General features: G+C 45.2%; 2 protein-coding genes across 2 annotated transcripts in view; both read left to right on the top strand.

Moving 5' to 3' along the window:
- Positions 1 to 638: 638 nt before the first annotated feature.
- LOC115477959 lies at positions 639 to 18,576 on the top strand. The gene is made up of 6 exons (XM_030215120.1): positions 639 to 1,085; positions 2,981 to 3,084; positions 7,727 to 8,274; positions 10,781 to 10,852; positions 11,604 to 11,703; positions 18,286 to 18,576. The coding sequence occupies exons 1-6, from the start codon at positions 1,038 to 1,040 to the stop codon at positions 18,512 to 18,514; spliced, it is 1,101 nt and encodes a 366-aa protein (XP_030070980.1). The 5' UTR covers positions 639 to 1,037; the 3' UTR covers positions 18,515 to 18,576.
- Positions 18,577 to 23,295: 4,719 nt separating this feature from the next.
- Positions 23,296 to 27,022, top strand: part of LOC115477709 (uncharacterized protein C3orf20-like) — a 51,785-nt gene continuing 48,058 nt past the window's right edge. Inside the window, exon 1 of the mRNA XM_030214762.1 lies at positions 23,296 to 23,906. Within this exon, the coding sequence (XP_030070622.1) occupies positions 23,854 to 23,906 (53 nt within the window). The 5' untranslated portion in view covers positions 23,296 to 23,853. The remainder of the gene's footprint in view (positions 23,907 to 27,022) is intronic.

The following is a 27,022-nucleotide window of genomic DNA, read 5'->3' as shown; positions in this document are numbered from 1 at the left end:
TTTCCAGTACAATTGAGCACTATAGCTTCAGTTTATTGGTAAGACAGCTGTGTCCAGTCCCTTTCTCCCTGCTACAGTTTGGCTAATAAAGTTGATTCTTCATTTTTACATCCAAAGTGTTGTCTTTTTTTATGTAATTTTTTGTTTTTGATGGATTCATCTTTTAAATACATATTTTATGATTAATTTTAAATTTTGATGTTTTTTATATATATATTTTATTTTTATATTTTTTGTTTTTTTTTTGCTTTTTGTTGGTCATCTTTGCTGTTTTGTTTATTGTTGATTTCCTTGCGAAGACTGGTTTCTTCTGTTTTTTTGTACTACTTGGTTTGCAGCACACCATACTATCTTGAATTTTCTACTAGTAACACAGGGAAAGGAGCCAAATAATTAAGAGGAGGCATTTCTGGGAGGCGGGAGACGAAGGTTCATTTCTTCTTTTCCTTCCAATAAGCAATCCGAAAAGACTGTGTGCAATGCATTTGAAAGCAGAAGGTAGCTAAGCAACCAACCCTCAAACTCTAGCTGCAAGAGAGAGAGTCACCCTGACCCTGGCAGTCTCTCAGAGGAGACACTTTGCAGCACTTTCCCAGGGAGACAGGCTACCGTGTGGCATTTGATTTCAACCTTGCTGTCTAAACTGGGGAGGACACGAGAAGCACTGCAGTTTCTTGTGGAATTTGCAGCTTGTCTGCAGTTTTGCATCTACTGGAGCACTTGATTTTTTTTGAAGAGACTGACAAATTTGCAAGTTTTGTTGTTAAATTCCTGCCCCTTCTTTGAGTAGCTAATCAACAGCTTTTTGCGGTGTTAATACTTTTGTACATAAGGTAACAAAGACGCCTTTGCTAACTTGTCCTAATTCAATTATTTTCAGTGTGTTGTTTTTTTACATCTGGTGGCAGGACAGACTAGCGAAGATCATTTTAAAGACTTCTGTCGGAACTGTCTGTGTGTATTTTGGAACTTGATTTTGGGAACTTCCTTGGTCTCCTCTGCTCTTGTCCACTCCAGCACCGACATCTCCCGAGGCAATGACAGCGTCAGCCCTGATTCCCGGACCTCTGTTTTTCCATGACCAGGTATTTTCACCTCTTCACTTCACAGCAGCATCGTAAATGACGGCAGATGAAGACCAGCCTGGTCTATCCAGTCTGCTCAGTAAAGGGAGCAGGTTAACCGCTCTCTTCTCAGGGGCCCTTTTGTTAAGCTACGGTAAAGGGACCCCTGGGCTGTTTTACCACAGTGGGTGGAAATAGCCCAAAATGAAATGGCCCTGTAGTAAGTTCATAATAACGTAAAAGTGTGGAAATACAACAGGACCATAAAGTAATATTTCAGGACCTTGAGTAATTGCTCAAGAATAAGGTTTTAAAAATTAAATTGTTCAAACAATAATTTTTCAAAATTGGGGAGGAAAAGACCTCATAACCACCAGAATCAACAATATTTAGGCTCTTTTAAGTAATGTTCGATTCCCACTTCAGGCACAGGCAGCTCCTTGTGACTCTGGGCAAGTCACTTAACCCTCCATTGCCCCATGTAAGCCGCATTGAGCCATGAGTGGGAAAGCGCAGGGTACAAACGTAACAAAAATAAAATAGATACTATTGGAGATTCTACATAGAATGTTGCTACTATTGGATATTCTATATGGAATGTTGCTATTCCACTAGCAACTTTCCATGTAGAAGGCTGCGTAGGCTTCTGTTTATGTGAGTCTGACGTCCTGCACGTACGTGCAGGACGTCAGACTCACAGAAGCAGAAGCCTGCGCTGCCACATTGGTAATCTGCAAGGGCCGACTTCTACATGGAATGCTGCTAGTGGAATAGCAACATTCCATGTAGAATCTCAAATAGTAGCAACAGTGGAGGAGTGGCCTAGTGGTTAGGGTGGTGGACTTTGGTCCTGGGGAACTGAGTTCAATTTCCACTTCAGGCACAGGCAGCTCCTTGTGACTCTGGCCAAGTCACTTAACCCTCCATTGCCCCATGTAAGCCGCATTGAGCCTGCCATGAGTGGGAAAGCACGGGGTACAAATGTAACAAAAAAAAGAAACAAAAAAATGTGATTGGTCAAAAGTAATCACCAGTCAAGAAAAACCTCCCAAGAAAAAATCTTGCAGAGTAGATCCAAGAATTAAGTGCACCTTTAATCACTGTACCATCTACCCCACAATCAAATATATGTGTTACATTAACAAGAATTTCTGAACTGATCAACTGTTCATCAATATATTAAAAAAATACTTAGCTGTTAAAGCACAGGCATGGATATCCAATCTTCTGTTAATGAAATCACATTTCCTTGCTCTGTAGATTGAAAATCGTTATGTCTCTTATGCTTTGTAACATGAACCTCTTAGTTTTACTTCAAGGCTGAGGTCCCGACAGTGACCCGTTTCGCAACAGCTTCTTCTGGAGACTCAGCCAAACCATTACCAATACCCAAGATTTTTTTCTTGGGAGGTTTTTCTTTTACCCATTTTTACTTTTTGACCAATCACATTACTTAAAAGAGCCTAAATATTGTTGATTCTGGTCGTTATGAGGTCTTTTCCTCTCCAATTGTGAAAAATTATTGTTTGAATAATTACATTTTTTTTAAAATTATTCTTGAACAATTACTCGTGGTCCTGAAATATTACTTTATGGTTCCGTATTTCCACACTTTACGTTATTATTGACATACCATTGTTTTGTTTAGATTACTCTATTTGTAAATGGTATTTTGATCCTTTTTTTCATCGTGTAGTAAGTTTGCCACCCGATGCCCGATTACTGCCAGGTAACCCCCTGAAGAAATATTTGTTAAATATTTCCGCTAGCGCCGGAAATGGTGCGCTGTGGGGGAAGAGCTACCGCTGGCACCTGCAGTGGGCCAGGGGTAGTTCCAGGTTGCCACATGGCAACCCTTTAGTGAAAGGGTCCCTCAGTTTGGCTGTTTGATGAATGTCCTCAATTTTATATTTCAGACCAAAATCAGAACAAGTAAGCGGGTCAAAAAAATGCCAGAGGAACTACCTGCTGATGTAAAGGCCATGAACGTTAACCCTCGCCTTTCTGCTGTTATTAACAGGTAAAGGTGTCTGTAGTCCCAGGGGGATGGAATGAGGGTGGGATTCTGTATCCTCATCATGTAGTAGTTAAATATCTATAACTTTATCTATCTATTTTATTTTTGTTACATTTGTACCCCATGCTTTCCCACTCATGGCAGGCTCAATGCGGCTTACATGGGGCAATGGAGGGTTAAGTGACTTGCCCAGAGTCACAAGGAGCTGCCTGTGCCTGAAGTGGGAATCAAACTCAGTTCCCCAGGACCAAAGTCCACCACCCTAACCGCTAGGCCACTCCTCCACTGTTGCTACTATTTGAGATTCTACATGGAATGTTGCTATTCCACTAGCAACATTCCATGTAGAAGTCGGCCCTTGCAGATCACCAATGTGGCCGCGCAGGCTTCTGCTTCTGTGAGTCTGACGTCCTGCACAGAAGCCTGCGCAGCCTTCTACATGGAATGTTGCTAGTGGAATAGCAACATTCCATTTAGAATCTCCAATAGTAGCAACATTCCATGTAGAATCTCTAATAGTATCTATTTTATTTTTGTTACATTTGTACCCCGCGCTTTCCCACTCATGGCAGGCTCAATGTGGCTTACATGGGGCAATGGAGGGTTAAGTGACTTGCCCAGAGTCACAAGGAGCTGCCTGTGCCTGAAGTGGGAATCGAACTCAGCTCCTCAGTTCCCCAGGACCAAAGTCCACCACCCTAACCTATCAACAGACTAATTTAGAAATGTTGCTTTTTTGATAATTTCTGGGAAATGTTTTTAAATTTTAATATTCATGATCTAACTACCAAATAGTTTAGTGTATGACTGAAGGCAGTGTGGGAGACCTAGGTTTGGTCCTCAACTTATTTGGGGCTCTGGGGAGTGGGGGGGGGGGGGTGATGCAACAAAGGCAGAATTTACAGATTCCAAATGAGAGGGACTCTCAATCATTGGGTACACTGTTCCATCCAGCTATAAATTAGGGATATGTAGTCATTTTAAATGAAAGCGGAAAGAAACCACCTAAAAGGTGGAGGAACTCAAATCCCTACAAAAGCAAAATCCAAACATACAAAAGAAGTAGGGAGGTGGGACGGCTCTTCAAAAACACACAATGGACCAGAAATGATTAGCTGTAGTATGTATTGGTGGTCAATACACTCATACACTTTGAACTTGAAGACTCAACTCAGAACCATGTTTCGGCAAAAGTGCCTGTATCAGAGGTCTAAAACAATAATACATATAAAACCTATAAACAAATAAGCAAGTGAAACACAAATAAAACACAAAAATATAACAATATATAAAACATATGAAATTGTAAAAAACAAATATGCAAGTAACATACAAAGGTATAAAAGACTGTAAAATTGTATTAAAATGGTACAAAAATGAATAAAATACAAAAAATAATGAATCAAGCCGCTGAACAAGAGAACGTAGAATACAACATGAATATGATCACAACCATATAACATGTGCTAGTGATACATAAACAGTACCGACCTTTAAGATCTCCCCTCTCACTTCCTCACTCCTCCACCTCAGTGAAGCATAGAGGGGCATAATCGAACGCGGACGCCCATTTCCATGGGCGACTATCTCCAAGGACGGGTCCGTGAAGGGGCGGGACAGACTGTATTTTTGAAAAAGATGGGCGTCCATCTTTTGTTTCAATAATACGGTTGGTGCCGGGCAAATGCATTGGATTTGGGCGGATTTGAGCTGGGTGGTTTCGGTTTTCAGAAATAATGGAAACCGAAGGCGCCCAGCTCAAAAATGAACAAATCCAAGGCACTGGGTCATGGGAGGGGCCAGGATTCGTAGTGCACTGGTCCCCCTCACATGCCAGGACACCAACCGGGCACCCTAGGGGGCACTTGTAACAATTACAAAAAAATGTAAAATACCTCCCAAGACCATAGCTCCCTTACCTTGGGTGCTGAGCCCCCCAAATTCCCCCCCCCCAAAACCCACTCCCCACAACTCTACACCATTACCATAGCACTTATGGGTGAAGGGGGGCACCTAGATGTGGGTACAGTGGGTTTTGGGGGCGGTTTGGTGGGCTCCCATTTACCAGCACAAGTGTAACAGGTAGCAGGGGTGGGCCTGGGTCCACCTGCCTGAAGTCCACTGCACCCACTAACAGCTGCTCCAGGGACCTGCATACTGCTGTGATGGAGCTCGGTATGACATTTGAGGCTGGCATACAGGCTGGAAAAAAAACGTTTTTAAAGTTATTTTTTTTTTGGTGGGAGGGGGTTAGTGACCACTGGGGGAGTCAGGGGAGGTCATCCCCGATTCTGTCCGGTGGTCATCTGGACAGTTGGGGCACGTTTTGGGGACTTGTTCATGAAAAAAAAGGGTCCAAAAAAAGCGGGCCAAATTCTCGCTACTGCCGCCTTTCTTTTTTCCATTATCGGCCGAGTGCGCCCATCTCTCCTCGGCTGCTAAACACGCCCCAGTCCCGCCTTCACCCCGCCTCCGACACGCCCCCGCCAACTTTATTCGTTCCCGCGACAGACTGCAGTTGGAGGCGCCCAAAATCGGCTTTTGATTATACCGATTTGGGTGCCCATGAGAGAAAGGCGCCCATCTCCCGATTTGGGTCGAAATATGGGCGTCTTTCTCTTTCGAAAATAAGCTAGCTAGTGTGTTTGTCATGTGATGCTGGTCAATCTCTAATTCTTAAGCTTGACTGTGCAGTCTGCTCAAAAGCCTAACCTAATTCAAGACTGAGCAGCCCTAAGCTTTGGAATTACCCAGTGTGCGCCTAACTCAGCCCTGCTTGTCGACAGAAAAGCAAGGTAGCTTCTACAGTTTGGCAAAGAAAGATCAGGATCAAGTACACATTTGCAATGTGATACATGAATCGATCATGAATTGATAATGTGTGACTGATGGCAGACTGGATGGACTGCTTAGGTCTTTATCTGCTGTCATTTACTACGTTACTATGTTACCTGTAACAGATATAGACAGCAGGATTGATAAGGCACGCAATCCCACCCACCTCCCCAAGCGTTGTTTGCGTTCTACAGCTCTCAGACTAACTGAGGAACCGGTGAAAAAAGCCAATCATGTTCAGAACTTTAAGCTCTAAGCTGTGGGAAACCAGATCTGTCCCTGTGCCGTTAGATGATGTCACCCACTTGTGTGCCTGACTCAATCTTGCTGTCTATGGAAAACTGCTGTTACAGGTAAGCAACTTTTTTTTTTAAGGAGCATCAGGTATAACTCTAGCCACTTGACTGGGAAGGCTAGAAGGACCATACTGGTCTTCATCTGCTGTCATTTACAATGTTACTAGCAGACTCATTTTCAAAAGAGAAAAACATCCAAAAAGTGGCATGTCTGCATTTGGACGTTTTTCTCACAAAAACGTCCAAATCAGTATTTTCGAAACCTCTTTTTAGATGTTTTTCTCTGAAGTCCTTCAGAAGTGCATCTAAATCTCAAGGGGGGTGTGCCAGGGGCGTGTTCAAGGCGGGACTTGGGCGTTCCTAAGACTTAGAAGCAATGTGTGCCAGGTGGGTGGTTTTACCGCCCAATTGGGCGGTTTTCCGTGACCCGCCGCGGGAAATTTTTGCCCGCGGCGGGTTGTGGTTTTTTGGGCTTGTTTTGGGGCTTTTGGGCGGTTTTTAAAGCGGTTTTTTCGGCCGTGGGGGTGGGGTTAGTGACGTTTTCGGCGGGGTTAGTGACATTCTGGGCGGGGCCGATGACAGGGGAGGCGGGGCCGATGACGGCGGGGGCGGGGTTGATGACGGTGGGGGCGGGGTGTCAGGGGCAGGGTTTGACTTTGGGCGGGTTTTGGGCTCGTTTGGGTGGGAAAAAAATTTTCCACCTGGCAACCCTGCTTAGAAGTTTTTCAGCCATAATGAAACAAAACAAGAATGTCCAGGAGTAAAACTTAGACGTTTTGAGTTAGACCCCAGGACTAAAACTTAGACATTTTGAGCTAGACCTGTTTTAAAAAAAATGTGATTAAAAATATTACTTGCCATCCTCTAGGCTGGCATAGAGGCTGGCAAGTAATATTTTTAATCACGTTTTTTGGGGGTGGTAGGGGGTTAGTGACCACTGGGGGAGTAAAGGGAGGTGATACCTGATTCCCTCCAGTGATCATCTGGTCTTAAGGGGCACTTTTTTTGTGTGGAGTGGAGGAGTAGCCTAGTGGTTAGTGCAGTAGACTTTGATCCTGCCTAGTGGTTAGTGCAGTAGACTTTGATCCTGGGGAAGTGAGTTCAATTCCCACTGCAGCTGTTTGTCATAAAACAGGTCTAGCTCAAAACACCTAAGTTTAGTGCTGGTCTAGCTCAAAACATCTAAGTTTTAGTCCTGGACAGTTTTGTTTTGTTCCACTCCTCTATTTTGGACGTTTTTTGTTAGAAAATGGACCAAAAACTAAAACGTCCAAATCACAAAACGTTTTTCCAAACAGTATTTTCAAAAGGAAAAGATAGACATTTTTGTTTGTTGAAAATGACCGTAAATGACCATCTTTCCTGTTCAGATTTTGGACGTTTTGATTCAGACGTCATATCAAAAATGCCCCTCCACGTTCTCAACAGACTAGCACTCAACAGCTTCCATTCAGCAACAGAAATAACTAGAATTGATACTAACAATTGCACTCTATTTTCTACCTTTGTCTAAGTGAAAAGCAAAAAGCTGGACATATGAGTGAAAGAAATGAAGAGGTTTTACTGAACGATGATGCAACAGGAAAAGAGAAGCATGCCACTCTGCCTGAGATACTCACTTCCACCATGATGAAAGGTGACATGGAAGGTCCTAAGCTCTCCCAGGTTCCTCCGTCTAATGAAGACCTTCAGATGAGTCCATTTGATGACTGTAAATGCAACGCACCGTCCTTGCTCTATGAAGTTGAGAAACTATTGGATGTTTTTTCTCAGTATGAGACGAATTTCCCCCAGGGACTGGTAAATGTGCTGAACCAGAGCTGGACGGAGCTCACAGAAGGTGCTGTGTACCCTAAAAAGTACTGGCAGGCACCAGTAGGCCGTGGTATGAAAGTAGGAGCCCAGGAACGGAGCAACAAGCCAGCTGCGCCTGAGGTCACTGCCACCAAGAAAGTGGAAAAAGTCAAAAGCAAGAAAAATAAGAAGCGCGTGACACTAGCAGAGAATGTGAAAGAAAAGAGGAACAGGGAAGCTGCACCTAACAAGCCTCCTGGAAACAGAGGTGAGAGTAAAACTGAAATCGGATATTCTGTTCCCGAACTGCCTGCTTTCCCTGTCTGCCAAGGCCCAGCTAACTCCCCTCACTGAAATGCTACTTCTGTATTAATTATTGTCTAATGCACACTGGAAAGTCCCATTATCACAGCATTCTCTGTCTTGGTGGGTTTATGCTTGCCAAATTAAGTTTCTATAAAGGAACAATGATGTCGATGTGATGACTTCCTGTCAGTGTTGTTTGCTTGCTGTGTGGGAGACCTGGGTCGGATAGTCGAGCCCAGATGCTGGGCCTGCAGTCAGCCGGAATTAGGGATGCCACGTGGAGCTGGTCTGACCATTAGGGCAGATGTGGCATCTGCCTAGGTCTGCACAATTGGGGGGGGGGGGGGAGGGCAGCACTGGCACCGCAGTCATCATCTCTAAACAAGACTCAACAGGGTTAGCATGGGGCCTTGAAACTGAAGCAGAAGGGGAAGAAGAATTCCACAGGAGTCAAATGAACAGTCACAAAGCGGAAGGAAAAAAATGAATAATTCCAAAAACTCACATTTTGCTCACACCTTCTCTGTCCCAGGAGGGCTCATAATCTAAGTTTGTACCTGAGGCAATGGAGGGTTAAGTGACTTGTGCAAGATCACAAGGAACAGCAGTGGGATTTGAACCAGCCACCTCTGGATTATAAGAGTGGTGCTCTAACCACTAGGCCACTCTTCCACTAGCAAGATTCTGTGTAGAATCTCAAATAGTACCAACATTCTATGTAGAATCTCAAATATTTATTTAGATTTTGCTCACACCTTTTTCAGTAGTAGCTCAAGGTGAGCTACATTCAGGTACACTGGATATTTCTCTGTCCCAGGAGGGCTCACAATCTAAGTTTGTACCTGAAGCAATGGAGGGTTAAGTGACTTGCCCAAGATCACAAGGAGCAGCAGTGGGATTTAAACCAGCCACCTCTGGATTTCAAGACCAGTGCTCTAACCACTAGGCCACTCCTCCACTCCGCAATAGTCAGATGCTCTTCAAAATATCAATGTTTTATTCTCCAACAAGAAATGCCAGTGTAGACCAGACCCAACACAGGCCGTGTTTCAGCGATCAGCCTTCCTCAGGGGTCCAAGTTGTATGCACTAACAGTATATACGATATCAAACCGGTTTGATACCATATATGCTGCATTATGGGAAGCACTTGTATTACACCTTGTACTGAATTTCTTAGAGCCAGATAATTTTAGCGCATACAACTTGGATCATAGCACATAAGAGATTTTAATTCTTCCATCTGTCTCAGTATTCATTATTGAAGGAAGCCCTGAGTAAGGCTGATTGTCGAAACACGGTCCGTGTTAGGTCTGGTCTACTCTGGCATTTCTTGTTGGAGAATAAACACATTGATGTTTTGAAGAGCATCTGACTATTGGAGTTCTTGGAATTATTCATTTTTTTTCCCTTCCGCTTTGTGATTGGCTTGGGGCTTTGATCATGTGTACGTGCTCAAGTTCTGCTGCTCTGAACTACCTGCTTTGGAGGCAGTGGGATGTGGCAGACCTTGAGTTGCACAGGTGATCAAGGCTCCACACCAACCACACTGCATCTTGTTTAACGACTGCCCCCAAATTTTGCCACTCTGGAAGGGGTAGAGAAACACAGGTGATGAACACTGGGAGTGGAAAGGGGTTAACGAAGGGAAGAGGTTGGAGGAAGAGATAGGGAAGGGGAGATGGTGAAGGAGAAGGGTCTTGAGCATAGAACATTAGATACCCTTGGGTTGGACCTGGTTCACAGATGCAAGGAGAAGTAGTCTTAGCCATCAGTTAGAAGAGGATGCAGTCTGTGGTCTGTAACTGAGGACTACAGATCATTGTAACGGCTGGGTGACATAGAGGAGAAGAGTACTAATGCTGGTGGAGGAATGAAGAAAAACCCCTAGTAGTCATGACTAAACGCTCATGGCATCATAGCTCCAGTAGAGGCCAGTTTTAGCTGAGTATCCTGTTCCGGGGCAGAGGGAGCAGGGAGCCAGCGGAGCCGAGAGCCGCACGACTGCTCCCCGCAGCTAAAGATGCACCCTGGGGGGGGGGGGGGTCGTGCTGCACCCAGGGGGGGGCGCATCGACGATCCGCCCCGGGTGGCAGCCGACCTAGGATCGTCACTGTTGGTCACTTTTCTTTGAACCTAATTCTGCTAATCTTTTTTGAGATACGACAACCAGAATTGAATGCAGTACTCAATACTCAAGGTGAGGTCGCACCATGGAGCTCCTAGCAGGTGCCAGTCATAGAATTGCCCCCCTTAATATATGATAAAGATTTTTTTTCCTCCCTTGTAGATGCTGGGGACATCCCCATCCGTTACTGCACAAGCTTTGTACTTAGTGCACACTAATTTGGACATTTTAGTAAAAGGCCCTTAAGTCTGTTGAGCATGAAATAAAACTATCAATACGTAATTACTGTATGGGAATAAGTGATACAGATTCATTAATATTTTCCTTTGTTATTTGTTTAGTTCCTGTTACACAACCACATGTATATGAGACCATCAGTTTCTCAATGTCATCAAGAATGTGTGAGGAGCAAGGTAAGATTTACCGACCCGAAGGTGACATATTACAGGAGAATGATAAATGGTCTAGACTAGAAATTAGATTACAGGGATGGAAACATGGTAAAAGTTACCTACAACTCAGAAAAGCTGAAAATAGCGGGCAAGCAAGGTTTCATCAGACTCTTTGCTCCCTTGAGCAACACACGCCCAACTTCTCAGATCACCCATGAAAAAATCACGGTTCAGATCTCAAGCAATCACCAAGTTACTAATCTCTGGAAGACTTATCTTCCGAAACAAAATTTGAAGGCGTTTTGCTTAACGTTTAGATCAGCTCTAGCCACTTTTTGTTTCACAAAGGTTATCAATAGAAATCAAACAAAATAAAACATGGAAAAGAAAATAAGATGATACCTTTTTTATTGGACATAACTTAATACATTTCTTGATTAGCTTTCGAAGGTTGCCCTTCTTCGTCAGATCGGAAATAAGCAAATGTGCTAGCTGACAGTGTATATAAGTGAAAACATTCAAGCATTACTATGACAGTCTGACAGGGTGGGAGGAGGGGGGTGGGTAGGAAGTTTCACAAAGGAATTTGTCCTTATTGCACATGGGTAACCTGCCTTTAATTTTTATGATTTTGGATGGTTTGGGGGGAGGCTAATCCATATTGAGGGTGTACAGGATATTCACATTGTATGTTTGCTTTATTGTTGTTATATCTCTCAGGGATTCTTATAGATAAACTAATTCTAAATGTTTTTTTGGGTTTTCTCTGCAGGTTGGATATTTCAGAACAGAGACCCCGAGTCTGAAGAGAAAGAATGGAAAGCTGTGTATCGCTGGGCAGTGGAGAGACTGCAGTTAGCACAGATACCAATGTAATCAACCTATCTTCGCAAATGCTTTCTGTGTGAATTGTTTCCCAGCTGATATCTGAGGGGCTAGTAAAGCTAAGTGATAGATTTGCAGTAATGTGGAGAGGCATAATCGAATGGCGCCGGCCAAATAGATGGCCGGTCATCTATTTGGCCGGCGCTGCAAAGAGCAGCCCCGAACTGTATTATCGAAAAAGATGGCCGGCCATCTTTTGTTTCGATAATACGGTTGGGGCCGGCCAAATGTCAGAGATGGCCGGCATCGGTTTTCGCCGATAATGGAAACTAATGCCGGCGATCTCAAACCCGGCCAAATCCAAGGCATTTGGTCATGGGAGAAACCAGCATTTGTAGTGCACTGGTCCCCCTCACATGCCAGGACACCAACTGGGCACCCTAGGGGGCACTGCAGTGGACTTCACAGATTGCTCCCAGGTGCATAGCTCCCTTACCTTGGGTGCTGAGCCCCCCAAAACCCACTCCCCACAACTGTACACCACTACCATAGCCCTTAGGGATGAAGGTGGGCACCTACATGTGGGTACAGTGGGTTTTGTGGGGGGGGGGGGGTTGGAGGGCTTAACATTTACCACCACAAGTGTTAACAGGTAGGGGGGGATGGGCCTGGGTCCACCTGCCTGAAGTGCACTGCACCCACTAAATACTGCTCCAGGGACCTGCATACTGCTGTCATGGAGCTGGGTATGACATTTCAGGCTGGCATAGAGGCTGGCCAAAAAAAATTATTTTTTTTGGGTGGGAGGGGGTTGGTGACCACTGGGGGAGTAAGGGGAGGTCATCCCCGATTCCCTTCAGTGGTCATTTGGTCAGTTGGGGCACCTTTTTAAAGCTTGGTGCTGAAAAAAAAGGGACCAAGTGAAGCCGGCGAAATGCTCGTCAGGGCCGGCTTTCTTCTTTCCATTATCGGGCGAAGCCGGCCATCTCGTGAGCACGCCCCCATCCCGCCCCCATCCCGCCTTCGCTACCCTACCAACACGCCCCATTGAAATTTGGCCGGCTCTGCGACGGAAAGCAGTTGGCGCCAGCCAGTGGCGTAGCCAAGGGTGGGCTTGGGTGGGCCCAGGCCCACCAGTAGTAGCACACCTATGATGTGGCCGGCAGAGATTCCCACACTGAAAACTCCCAACAACTGTCCCTCCTGCATACCTTATAAATAGCAGATCTTCGCCTGCAGGAAGCAGCGACTGATACATACTGCTTACACCGGCCCCACAGCCTTCCCTCTGACGTATTCCTGCCTATGCGGAAACAGGAAGCTGTATCAGTGGGAAGGATGTGGGGCCTACATGAGTAGTGTGTATTAGTTGCTCCTCACTGAAAATCTGAAATTTAAAAGATGTGCAGGGGAGGAGGGATATTTGAGAGACCATATGGCATGCAGGCGAGAGGAGAGACCAAATCACCTATGGGATGGGGTGGGGTTCTTCTGCCCACCCATCTTGGGCCCAGGCCCACCCAAAATTGGGTGTCTGGCTACGCCTCTGGCGCCGGCCAAAATCGGCTTTCGATTATACCGAATTGGCTGGGTTCAGGAGATCGCTGGCCATCTCCCGATTTGTGTCGGAAGATGGCCGGCGATCTCCTTTGAAAATAAGCTGGATAGTAACATAGTAGATAACGGCAGAAAAAGACCTGCACAGTACTACAGAAATCCATATTTCATTGCATCTAGGTTAGTTTATTTAAGGGATACATTTACATTTTCTATTCACTTGGGGACATCAGAAAATTGTCATTTTCCTGCTCACCATGCTAGCTTATCACTCTTAAAGGAAGTTTAAAATAAGTCGCCACCCCGTTAATTAATTCAATCTTTTTACTGAATTCTAAATTATGCTGCTTAAACTGAGGGCAAAACAGCCAGAGGTACTTACCAATATAGTACTGCATGTGACAGCATAGGAAGGGGTCGATAATCAACATGATTTAACCAGCGGCTGTTTATATCTACTGCCTGGGGTTAACCGGTCATACTTAGCAACACTTAACTGGATAGAGCCGCTGAAAATGTCCGGTTAGCACCTAACACAAAACCAGTTATTTTGGGGGTGTTCTGGGAGCGGCCAGTTAAGTGCCAATTATTCAGCAATTAATCGGTCAAGGTAATCTCTCGCCTAGACTATTGCAACCTGCTTCTCACCGGCCTCCCACTTAGCCATCTCTCTCCTCTTCAATCAGTCCAGAACTCTGCCGCACGACTCATTTTCCGCCAAAATCGCTATGCTCACATTAGCCCTCTCCTTAAGTCACTTCATCGGCTCCCTATCTGTTTCCGCATTCAATTCAAACTTCTCTTACTGACCTATAAGTGTATTCACTCTGCTGCTCCCCAGTACCTCTCCACTCTTGTCTCTCCCTACGCCCCCCCTCGGGCACTCCGTTCTGTTGACAAATCTCTCTTGTCTGTCCACTTCTCCTCTACTGCTAATTCCAGACTTCGTTCCTTCTATCTCGCTGCACCATACGCCTGGAATAGACTTCCAGAGCATGTACGTCTAGTCCCGTCTTTGGCCGTCTTCAAATCCAAGCTAAAAGCCCACCTCTTTGACGCCGCTTTTGAGTCCTAACCACTGCTCACTTGCCTGTACCTTTTACCCCCTCCTCTTTAATTCCCCTTACCCCTTAGTTGTTCTGTCTGTTATCTGTTGTCTTATTTAGATTGTGAGCTTTTTGAGCGGGGACTGTCTTTATGTGTATGGTGTACAACGCTGTGTATGCCTTGTAGCGCTATAGAAGTGTTAAGTAGTAGTAGTAGTAGTAATCGCCTAAATAGAACCGCATAAAATCAGTCCTGTCTTTATGTGGGTCTTCATAGCCACTTAAATGCTGAATATCACGCTTAGGGTCCCTTTTACAAAGAGGCAGTAGGGCTACTGTGCGTGTACCGCGTGCCAAATCGACACTACCGCCCGGGTAGCACGCCCACCCGGCAGTAATTTTGAAGTTGGTGTACGCTGTTGCCCACAGTTGAAAATATGTTTCTATTTTCTACCGTGGGGGTGTTCCCGGTGATAATCGGCAGCACGCCCACATTGGCGTACGGCACTGCTTGAGTACCCACCCGCATGTAGCGTGTGAGCCCTTACCACTAGGTCAGTGGGTGGCGGTAAGGGCTCAGGCAGTAAATAGCCACATGTTACTTTTAATATTAGCACACGGCCATTTACTGCCTCATTAAAAAAAAAAAGCCTTTTTTTTTCCCCCAGCTGCGGTAAAAAATGTCCTAGCACATGCCAAAAACATGCACCCACACTACCACAGGCCACTTTTTACCGTGGTTTAGTAAGAGGACTCCTTAAACAGTTATGTTTTCACTGGTGAAAAAAAAAGGAGAAAAAAAGGGGGGGTCCACTCCTTCCACAATAACGCAAGCAAAGCAGACTCAGGGTGGAAGAAAGCCAAGTCCAAGTGACCAGCCCAACCACAGAGATAAGAGCTCCAAACAAAGTTTATTGGGACCCTACATGGTCCATGTTTCGGCAGAAAAGCCTTCTTCAGGGGTCGATAGATGAGTCCTCTATTGGACGACAAAGCGATTTAGAGTGCTACCAAAGTGCAAGTTTGAGAACGCTGAGTCGCCGAGCATAGATTTGCCCCTGGACCCTCCTGCCGCCAACCCGCTGTTGCCTACCTTTGCTGGTGGGGGACCCCAACCCCCTGCCAGCCGGTCTTCTTTCTTTGTTTTGTTTCTGAGTCTGAAGCCTTGTGCGGGATTGGGAAGAAGAGATTGGTTGGGGTCCCCCGCCAGCAAAGGTAGGCGACGGCGGGTTGGCGGCAGGAGGGGGGGGGGTCAAAGTTGGTGGGGGGGGGGTCGGCGGTGCCGGGGGGGGGGCTAAAATGTGCCCCCTCACCTCAGGCTCTGGACCCCCTCCCGCCGAAGTCTGGCTACGCCCCTGGAATATAGTTGCAAAAACCTCAGAAAGGTAGTATATCAAGTCCCATTTCCCTTTCCCTTATCTCTTATCTGTCCTGTTTGTTTGTCCTGATTAGACTGTAAACTCTGTCCAGCAGGGACTGTCTTACATGTACGTCTAGTAGTGCTATAGAAATGATAAGTAGTAGTAGTCTTTGGGATTCTGGAATCTTGCTACTGTTTGGGATTCTGCACGGAATCTTGCTACTGTTTGGATTCCGGAATTTTGCTACTCTTTGTCCTTATCTCTTATTTGTCCTGTTTGTCTGTCCTGATTAGATTGTAAGCTCTGTCGAGAAGGGACTGTCTCTTCATGTTCAAGTGTACAGTGCTGTGTACATCTAGTAGTGCTATAGAAATGATAAGTAGTAGTAGTCTTTGGGATTCTGGAATCTTGCTACTGTTTGGGATTCTGCATGGAATCTTGCTACTGTTTGGATTCCGGAATTTTGCTACTCTTTGTCCTTATCTCTTATTTGTCCTGTTTGTCTGTCCTGATTAGATTGTAAGCTCTGTCAAGCAAAGACTGTCTCTTCATGTTCAAGTGTACAGGGCTGCGTATGTCTAGTAGCGCTATAGAAATAGTAAGTAGTAGTAGAAGCACTTGGAGGGAATTCATCAAGCAGCATTAGAGCCTTTGCACAGGTGTTAGGTCCTTAACGTGTGCTAAATGCATAGAAGCCCATAGGTATAGGCGTCTTAGTGCACATTACCGCACGTTAAGGCCCTAATGCCTGTGAGAAAGCCCTAACACTGCTTGATGAATTCCCCCCCTCCACCTAGCACCTCCTAAATAAGAGGTGGAAAGTGTTCCCAAGATCTGCCGACAACAACAACAAAAAAAATCCTAGATATACTGCCACAGTAAATTTGGGCTTAGCGCATGGGAATGTCCCGCATTAGCATACACTAAGCCTGGATTTTGCTGCATCTTAGTGAAGGGGACAGGGAAGTACCTACTGCCTTGAACTACCACTGGAAAGGCATGATCTAAATATTAACCCCTTGATAGTCAGCCACCAGCGCGCTGACCCTGGATAGTCAATGCCGGGACATTTCCAGTGACTGGCATTGAATATCCCTTTTTTGGGGGGGGTTTTTTTGGCCAGCTCTAACTTAACCTGCAATCTGAATATTCAGCACTGGCCAGTTTAGTTAATAGCGGTCAAAGATAGGACTGTTATTTATGCAATCCGATTTGCCCGCTAAACTTAGCCAGCCAGCACTTGAATATTTGCAGATAACCAGCTATATCATGTGCTAAGCACTAATTTTCAGCAGAGATAACCGGTTATCTTTTTATTATTTATGTATTTATTTATCTATTACGATTTATTTACCGCATTTTTGAAGGAATTCACTCAAGGCGGTGTACAGTAAGAATAGATCAAACATGAGCAATAGACAATTACAGCAGTAAAAATATTCAAGTAACAATACAAAACAGGGGCGTAGCCAGACAACAGATTTTGGGTGGGCCTAGGCAAGAATTAGGTGGGCACCAAGTGTTCTCTCTCTCTCCCCCCCCCCCAAAAAAAAAAAATTATCTCAGCTGGTGGGAAAATGCTTCTTTCCACCTTGGCAGCAGGCATGCATTGAAAACTGAGCATGCGCAGGTGCCGGTGTCATGGACAGTAGCGTTTTTGTTACCATCAGGGGAAAATCTTCAGCTGGCGGAGCTTGGGATTCCCACCAGTTACCACTAAACATGTGCTACTGTTGGGTGGGCCTGAGCCATAAATGGGTGGGCCCTGGCCCACCCAAGCCCACCTGTGGCTACGCCACTGATACAAAATGGCATAATATACTACTTACAATGTCAACACAATATGTAATAGAACATTATAATTGGTAGTGCAGGGCTTTAGATTGTAAGCTCTCTTGAGCAGGGACTGTCCTTCCCCTTGTCTAAACTTGTACAGCGCTGCGTAACCCTGGCAGCGCTATAGAAATGCTAAGTAGTAGTAAGGCAAAGTTGTAACATATAGATGAGTAAGAAAGTAGGAAGAATTTGAAAGTAAGGTGACTGATTTGAAGAACGTTGCACATGAGGTCAGAGAGATGGTTAAATATTATTGCAGCTAGGCTAGGAGTGGATAAACATATCCTGCTGCAGTATGTGCAGCCCGAGTCACTCCTTGTGTGTGTGAGAGACTAACAAGTTAGTTACTTCTTCCATTAAAAGCTTGGTTGAAGAGCCAAGCTTTCACCTGCTTCCTGAAACTGAATATTAGCGCTTAGCCAGCTAGGCGCTATTTATCCAGTCAGGAGCCTGTTCTTGGCCGATTAAATAGCGCTGAATATTGGGCCCTAAATATCTACTATATCGGCATGTAACTCCCATGAGCCTGGACTTGGAAAGGTGAATAGTCAAATCCTGTCATTTGAGCTTGAAATTGAAGTGAGTGCTCTCATCTGTAATTTCATCAAGTTCTATTCTTTCGCAGCCCAGATGAATGGATGGATACAAGGATCGAATGCCACAAGCCTACAACTCTGTAAGAAATATAACATTTTGACCCATGGTGGCTCTTCGCTATAGGGAGCTGGAATGAGATTTTACAGGAATTAGAGCCTGTTCAGTTTACCTGAAGTATTTTGGTCTTAAAACCTCAAAATAACTAAATGTATTTTTTATCCTATTCTGACAGAAATAAACAGTTATCTGATCTGAAGGAAAAGGGATTTGACAAACCAGTCCTTCTTCGACACTATGATGACTCTAAGCAAGAAGTCGTCAAGCCCAAAAAGCAGGCCTGCGAGAGCAGTGCCTCCCTCGTACTGCACAATGGAAAACCTCTGGTTCCAGAGATGAAGAAGAAAGACCCTGTGTTGAAAAAATTGCACTACGCACTGATTGATGGCTCTTCTCTGACTTAATATCCTTTAAAATGAAAGAGGCTTTCTGACACAGGGGAGGAGGGAGCAGGGGTAAAAGGACAGAGGCAGTGGATCCAAATATAAAAAGTGGAACCAAGTTAACAAAAAGAAATAGTTGAAAGTATTTATTTTATTATATTATTCATTAATGAACTTCAAACAAATAAAAATAGCGCCAACCTGGTCCGCCGAGAGACTGAGCCGGGCCCTGGGCAAGGCCGCCCCGCCTCCGCCTCCCCCCAGTCGTTACTGCTGTCATCTCCCTCTCCTGCTCCCAGGCTGCCGGCGCCGCAGTCGCCAGTCTCCACCTACCTTTCCTCAGCTCCCTTCTGCCTGCCATTCGACCCCTTTCATTTAAAAAAGAAATAATCTCAAAATCGGCAGCACCTTCTGTGTGAAAGCGGCAGATCGTCTTGGGCAGGCCTTCCTTCACTGTGTCCCGCCCTCGTGGAAATAGGAAGTTACATCAGAGGAGGGCGGGACACAGTGAGGGAAGGCCTGCCCTAGGCGATCTGCCGCTTTCACACAGAAGGCACTGCCGATTTCGAGATTTTTTTTAAATGCAGGGGACCGGGTGGCCTGCAGAAGGGAGCTGAGGGTAGGCAGGTGGAGACTGGGGACTGTGGCGCCGGTGGCCTGGAAGCAGGAGAGGGTGAGAGACCCCAGCGCTGGGCCCTCCTTGGAGTCCCAGGCCCAGGGAATTTTGCCCCCCCCTCTCGGCGGCCCTGGTGCCAACTACACAGTGTGGACGCAAGGCAGTGAAGGGTTAAATGACTTGCCCAAGGCCTGAAGGAGCTGCCCTGGGATTTGCACTTGGATCTTCTTCCCAGCTCTCTACTTTCACCATTAGACTACTCTTCTGCTCCCAAGATGAGGACAGCCATGTAATGAAACCCGGTATGGCCATGTTTCAGCTATGCCTGCTCCAGAAGTTAAAATCTGAATAAATATCAATGGGGTCCTTTAACTAAGGTGAGCTGAAAAATGGCCTGCGGTAGTGTAGGCGCAGGTTTTAGGAGCGCGCAGAATCATTTTTCAGCGAAGCTGTAAAAAAGGCTTTAAAAAGAAATTGTTGTCAAAAATGGACGTGCGGCAAAATGAAAATTGCCGTGCGTCCATTTTGGGTCTGAGACCTTACCGCCACCCATTGACCTAGCTGTAAAGTCTCACGCGGTAACCGAGTGGTAATGACCTACGCGTGCCTAATGCCACTTGGCGTGTGTCCGATATGCGCGGCAGAAAATAAAAATTACTTTTCGGCCGCACGCATCGGACATGCAGAAAAAATTAAATTACCGCAAGAGCCATGTGGTAGCCGTGCGGTAACTCCATTTTGGCATGTGTTGGGTGCGCGTAGACGCTTACGCGGCTTAGTAAAAGGGCCCCAATATAAATAAATATTTGCCTCTTTTTTTGAACTCAGACAAGATAATTATATTCTAATGTATTCTAGCATTCCAATCAACAGATTATATAATTATGATTAAATGATATGCTGCTACACCGATGTACAACCACTAGGCCACCTGGTGGCCTAGTGGTTAGAGCACTGGTCTTGCAATCCAGAGGTGGCAGGTTCAAATCACACTGTTTCTCCTTGTGATCTTGGGCAAGTCACTTAACTCTCTGTTGCCTCAGTACAGACTTAGGTTGTGAGCCCTCCTGGGATAGAAAAATATCCAGAGTACCTGAATGTAACTCACCTTAAGCTACTACTGAAAAAGGTGTGAGCAAAATCTAAATAAATAAACATGTCAAACTGTATAATTCAGCAGTATTCCATGTATTTGCCAGAAAAATAGAGTCATCAATCACCAGCAATACTGTGAACAGCAAGAGACCCATTTTAGTTAATGCATTGAATGTTGTTGGATTATATAGTCTGACACATTGGTTTAGTAGCATATAATTTAATCTTGATGATGTAATCTGTTAATTAAACTTCTCTCCTGCAAGGTCCCCTTGGAGCAGCCATATTTTGAACACATTCAGGTATTAATTCATGTAGAATGGGATCTAATTGGTCTATTCCTCTGTTTGATGCCATTGTGACAACACAGCTAATACAGACCAATGAGTGTGAGGTAATTTATAAAGCTGGGAAGTACTGGTTTGCATTCATCCAAACCTCTCAAATTATGGGCTTGGAAGAATCAGAACTTGGATCAGATCCAAGCTGAGGCAGCATTTATAATTAGCATGGGTCAAGAGTTTGGTCAAAATAATACCACAGTGAGGTCACAGATAGATGGACACGTCCTCCCTATACAGCATTCTTTTTTTTTTTTTTTACATTATTTTAAAATGTTTACTTTGTAAACAAATGTGAGATGTTACTGTAGATGATCCTTCAGGGCCTCCTGAGTTTTTTCTTCCAATATACTGCACATCTCTCTATATAAAAGGCAACACCAACGTTCTATGAAGCCTCCAGCTGGAAGTGTGAAGGGGGAGAGATATCCGGTTTCCCCATGAGTGTCTGCCCCGCCCTCTCTGTAACACAAACAGTCAGTGAAGGAAAACAGCAAAGCACGAAATCAAATCGCTTGCTCTGTAACAGTGAAGGACTCAGAGGGGGGAGGGGAGAGAGGCCAGAGGGTAGGGATACACACACTCCCACATGCACACAGAAGAAAACCTTGCTAGCCCCCCGTTTCATTTGCATCAGAAACGGGGCTTTTTTTTACTAGTGTCCATATAATTGTTAATGTTCATATAATACCAAGTACAGAAGTTATATTATTATTGTTCTGTGTCCTCAGTAACATATGCTGAAGGTGAAAAAATGTTCTTCTCTCTGCAATAACCATAACCCCCACAGTACATTGCTCAGTTTTCTAAAAATTTCCCAAAAGGTTTTTTTTATTTTTCTGTGGGACCCTTCCAGTTTCTTCAGCTCCTTTAGACTTTATTCTTAATGAAAATCTATCGCTGTTGGGTTACAATGCCACCTCTTCTATTTTCATTGCATTTTAAAATGCTGGTGTTGGCGTTGAAAGTGTTTCGTGGCATGGCACCAAGATATGTTTCTGATAAGCTGCCAATTTATACTCCTAAGCGATCATTACTTTCTCAGGGTGAGAGGTGTTTTCTTTTACCTCCTGCCAGATCCTTTCAGTTTGAGCTTGCTCACTCTCAAGTTTACTCTTATTTTATGATCTGGTCATGGAACAAGGATTCTCTCTCTCCGAGATCTGTTAATGATCTTTTGAGATTTCGTAAGGCTGTTTTGTAAAACTTGCTTATTTTAATCTAGCAATTTGATCAGCTGAAATAGAAATTGTCAGGCTGGAACTGTTGTTTAATTTAATTTTGTTATATGTTGTATTGTTTTATTAAATTACTAGTAGAACCATGCCCGTTTCCTCAACAAAGAAACGGGCCCTAGGAAGGTTGTCATGTAAGCTTTTTGTTTCTCTCTCCCCTGCCCCTCCCCTCCATGTCCAGCGATTCTTCCCTCCCCTCCACGTCCAGCGATTCTCCTCTTCCCTGCCCTCCTATCCGTGTCCCGCGATTCTCTCCTCTTTTGTCCTCCCATCCCATCCATGTCCATCAATTCTCCTCTGCCCTGCCCTCCCCTCCCCTCGATGTCCCGCGATTCTCTCCTCCCCTCGATTTGTACCTGAACGTTCTCTAGCTGGCTGGCGCTGGCTTCCGTTCCGTTCGTAACATCCCTCCTGACGTCAGCTCGCCTCCAGCGTTCCCTTTCCTCTCACTGTTCCGCCCTCTGACATCATTACGTCTTGACGCGAGGGCGGGACAGTGAGGGGGAATGGAACGCTGGAGGCTAGCTGATGTCAGGAGATGTTACGAACCCAGGCAGCCAGACATGGAACGTTGGAGGTGCAAATTATTATATAGGATGAATGTAATTCTGTAACTTGTTCTGGGAGTTGTCGGTTGGATGGGCTAAATAATGGAATAAAGGGCCCTTTTTCTAAGCCATGTAGGCGCCTACGTGCGCCCAACACACGTCAGTTTTGAGTTACCGCGTGGCCCTTGTGGTAATTTCATTTTTGACGCACGTCCACTACGTGCACTGGAAAATATTTTTATTTTGTGGCACGCCAGCAGTAATCGGGTGGTAATTGGCATTTTACATGCGTAGACCATTACCGCCGGTTACCGTGTGAGACCTTACCGCTAGGTCAATGGCTGGCGGTAAGGTCTCAGACCTTTTCGGCAAAAATTTTTAAAAAGGCATTTTTTACAGTTGCGCTGAAAAATGATTCTGCGCACACCCAAAACACGCGTCTATACTACTGCAGGCCTTTTACTAAGGGCCCCTGAGTAAATAAATATATATATTTTTAATTTTTTTATTTATAACCATTTACATTTTTACAAGCGATAAAACAACTTGCTGGAAATACAGAGAAAATAATAGGTAGGAATTATTTCAGTCAGGTAATTCTATTCTCTTCCTTAGACCACTAGATAGGGAGAGTGAAACAAGATAAGGAGATCAATTAAACAGTAAACAGAAAAAAAAAGTGGTATTAACCTGATTATCCCCAGATATTACTCATCTAATTCATTATTCCACATTGATCATCTGGTTGGCTTCTTCAAGGCCAATACGGTGTATAGTCAAATCATTTCATTGAAAACATACTTATTGTCCAATATTAGTTAGAAATAATACATCTGATTACATTCTTTCTCTTTAAAAAAAACAGAAGTTATTTAACAATACATATACTTAAATCTCTAATTCAAATCCCACTGATTAAAGTAATCCCAGTTTTCACAGGCTTCACTCCTTTTAAAGTAATAAAATAAATATTTTAAGAGCACTTAAAGTTGACATTTCTCTGTAAGGAAAGCCTTTGATTTAAAAAAAAATGGAAGTGTCTTTTACCTTAGTGCAGAGATCTAGGTGCTGGCCTGAAAAAAAAAAAAAAACTGGATTCATTTCATGCCTTGAGCCTTTTCATGGGACCTACTGTCGGTAAGCTACAGCTAGATCCCTGGTTTTCAAACAGTTAGGGTTTTCAGGATATCCCTAATGAATATGCATGAGAGAGATCTGCATTTAATGGAGATTGCAGGCATGCAGATCTGCCTCATGCATATTCATTAGAGGTATTCTGAAAATCTGACTGGCTGGTGGTCCCACAGGAGAGGTTTGAGAAGCACTGGGCTAGACTTTGCATTAGGAACAGAGCCAGCCTTTGCTGATATGTTGATAGCATTATGAGAAGGAGGCCTGAAACGGAAATCTCCTTGACTCTGTTTGCAGTTATCCTTCTGGGTACCTCGCTATATGCCAGAGTCATTCCGGCCTGTCTTGTGGAGGCATCTACACCAATGTCTACAGCAACACGTCACCTCAGTCTATGCTGGCTAGCTTCACACCTTTTGGACATGGCAGTGTCTGCCTCCCCAACAGGTAATCTGGACTCTCCATCTGTAAGTACAAAAAAATGATCAAAATTTGGCTCTTTCAGCAGAGCTTTGGAAGTAGCATGTAAACCTCCCTCCTGTATTTACCACGGCCTGCCTCTCTCAGTACTTTGGACACACAGTCCTTTCTTCTTTGGACACACAATCCCCTCTTTGAACACACAGTTCTGGACACACAGTCTTTTCTTCTTTGGACACACAGTCCCTCCACTGAACACACAGTTCCTATCAGTACTGAGGACACATAGTCAAACACTAATGCTTTAGGGACTTCTTACCCCAGGATTTTCAGCCTGCTGATCTCCTTTGGACACACAGTCCTCCACAAGTCCATAGGGTTAGCCAGTATCTTCCAGGGGCTCTCTCTTCTCCTGCTGCCAGCTCACTTCACTTCCTCTCACAACTCAGGTGGGGTATAAAGTGGTTAATTAGCTACACAGGACCCAGCCCATAACCTCCCACACCTGTGGACATCCCAGGGCTCTCCCCGGTCCTAGCGACCTCCACCTTCTTCTAGCACCCTCTAGTGGCCCACACCGAATAGGACACCCTCTTACTTATCACACAACGCAGTCCATTCACTTTGAATGGGCTGTGTCGGCATTGCCACACAGCAGCCGCAGCTTAGTAAACAGGAGAATACATTTGTACATGAAGCAACGGAGAATTAAGAGACTTGCTCAAGACCACACAGGGCAGCAGCTGGATTTGAACCAGGCTTCCCTGGCTGTTAGTGCAGTGTTCTGGAAGCGGTGTTGCAGTTGGATCTTGTTGAGACAATTTTGGAGACGGCATGTTGATTTTTCCCGATGCTGTATTTAAATACAATTTTTTTGATTTGTATAGACCAGGTTTTAAAAGATATTCTTTGCGGTCGAGGGCGAGCTCTATGTCTAAGCTGCCATTCTGTCAGGCGACCTCCCACTAGGCCTCTCCTTCACTTGGCTACTTTGCAACAGAAAAGCGTTCAGTGAATGGAGAACTTAAGTTATTTGCAGCGCAGGCAGATCCTGCTTTTGTTGGTCTTCTGTATATGGAAACTGTCACTCATCCAAGCAGGCAACTGCTGCTGTGTGTCTGAGACACAGCGCTCAATCGTTGAGTCAGTAGAAGTAGAGGATTAGGAATGAGAACTAAACAGGTGAGACCAGCCTTTGCAAGAATGTGCTCGTTTTGTGGTCAAGCCTGTGGGACTTTCATTACACTATAAACATGTCTGAAAGATCAGCTCTGGTGATCCCATGAGCAGCTGGCAGATTTAATGGTCCACTTCATATTTCTTTATGCATTTATTGATTCGTTCTGATCTTTGGTAACTTGGTTATCAAGGAACTATAACATGAATTGTCCTGAGTACTTCCAGATGTCATTAAGTCTGGTCTTCAAGGGCCAGGGACAGGCCTGATTATCACAGTTGGTTTTTATTCTTAGTGATTATTTACACAGAGACATATGGGGCTAATTTCATGGCAGAGAGTTTGTAGCCAGACATCGGCGGGAGGGGGGCCAGAGGCCGAGGTGAGGGGGCACATTTTAGCCCCCCCCCCCACCATCTTTGACCTCCCCTGGCACCGCTGCCACCACTTTTCACCCTCCACGGCACCCCTCCCCTTTTGACCCCCCTTCCTGCCACCACCAACCCTCCCCCCCCCCCGCCGCCACTGGGTACCTGTGCTGGTGGGAGTCCCCAACCCCCGCCAGCCAAAGTCTTCTTCAGCCGGTCTCTGGGCCGGCACGTTGCTGCAGCTGATGTGGAAACCTGGGATTCTGTTTCTGTGTGAGTCATCCTGACGTCCTGCACGTTGAACGTCCGGGAGACCGGCTGAAAAGGACTTTGGCTGGCGGGGGTTGGGGACCCCCACCAGCACAGGTACCTGACGGCGGCGGGAAGGGGGGTCGAAAGGAGAGGGGCGCTGTGGGGAGGGTCAAAAGTGGTGGTAGCGGTGGCGGGTTGGCGGCGGCGGGAAGGGGGGTTGGAAGGGTCGGCAGCGGGGGCCCAGGGCCAAATCTGGGGGGGCCCAGGCCCCCGTGGCCCCACATAGCTACACCCCTGGTATGAAATGTCAAAAAAGACTGCTACCAATGTGCCTTTCTGAAACGGGCTCCTGCAAAGGGTTAAGGGGATTTGATATGCTACCTTTCTGTGGTCTACATAAATTATATGCAGGTACTTTCTCTGTCCCTAGCAGGCTGACAATCTAAGGACCCTGTTTTCTAAGGTGCGCTAGCGTTTTTAGCACGCACTAAACGCTGGAAGCAGCCATATATTCCTGTGGGCGTCTCCAGTGTTAGCATGTGCTGAAAACGCTAGTGCACCTGTAGTGCAGCTTAGTAAACAGGGCTGTAAGTTTGTACTGGGGAAATGCAGGGTTAAATGACTTCCTCAGGATCACAGGGAGCTGCAGTGGGAATCAAACTTGGTTCCCCTGATTTTTGGGCCACTGCACTAACCATTAGGCTTCTCTTCTACTCCCTCAGCAGCCTATAAATTCTCTTACACAAATTTCCATGTGCACTGAAAGAGCCAACTTTTCGGCTCCACGAAAGCGTGAAAATAATGAGCATACTAGCATATACGCACATGCATGTATATGTGTAAATACCAATATTCCAGCAGCACGCTACTCTAAAACATGGCGTTTAAATGCGATGGCATGTACTCTGCAGATGGGTGGACACATGGGTGGACTATGGGCGGGGTGCGTGGTTATGTGCAAAAGAATCCTAAAAATTTACTCATGGGTGGTTGTTGTTTTTTTGTTGTTGTTTTTTTTAGTTTAATTTCTTTTATTGATTTTCAATACAAATACAATCAAGAGCTCACAACATAACAACAAGTAACATTTTACAAAGTAAGGCAATACCGGAGCTCACATGTAAGAAGTAACTATCCATATCTAGGTTTAAAATTAAGAAAAGAGATAGGCAGAAAAGAGAAAAAGAAGGGAAAGGGGGGGAGGGGGCTGGAGGGTACAGATCAAAGTATAAAACATGCATAGGCCATAAAATACATCTAATTGAGTGCTTATCGCTGTACAATGCCAGAATATGATACAAGTGGTAGCCATTTCTCCCGATATGCAGCAAAGCGAGAAGATGTCT

This window comes from Microcaecilia unicolor, chromosome 9 (genome assembly GCF_901765095.1).
Source record: "Microcaecilia unicolor chromosome 9, aMicUni1.1, whole genome shotgun sequence".
Lineage (NCBI taxonomy): Eukaryota > Metazoa > Chordata > Amphibia > Gymnophiona > Siphonopidae > Microcaecilia > Microcaecilia unicolor.
This window is presented reverse-complemented; position numbering and strand designations above follow the sequence as displayed.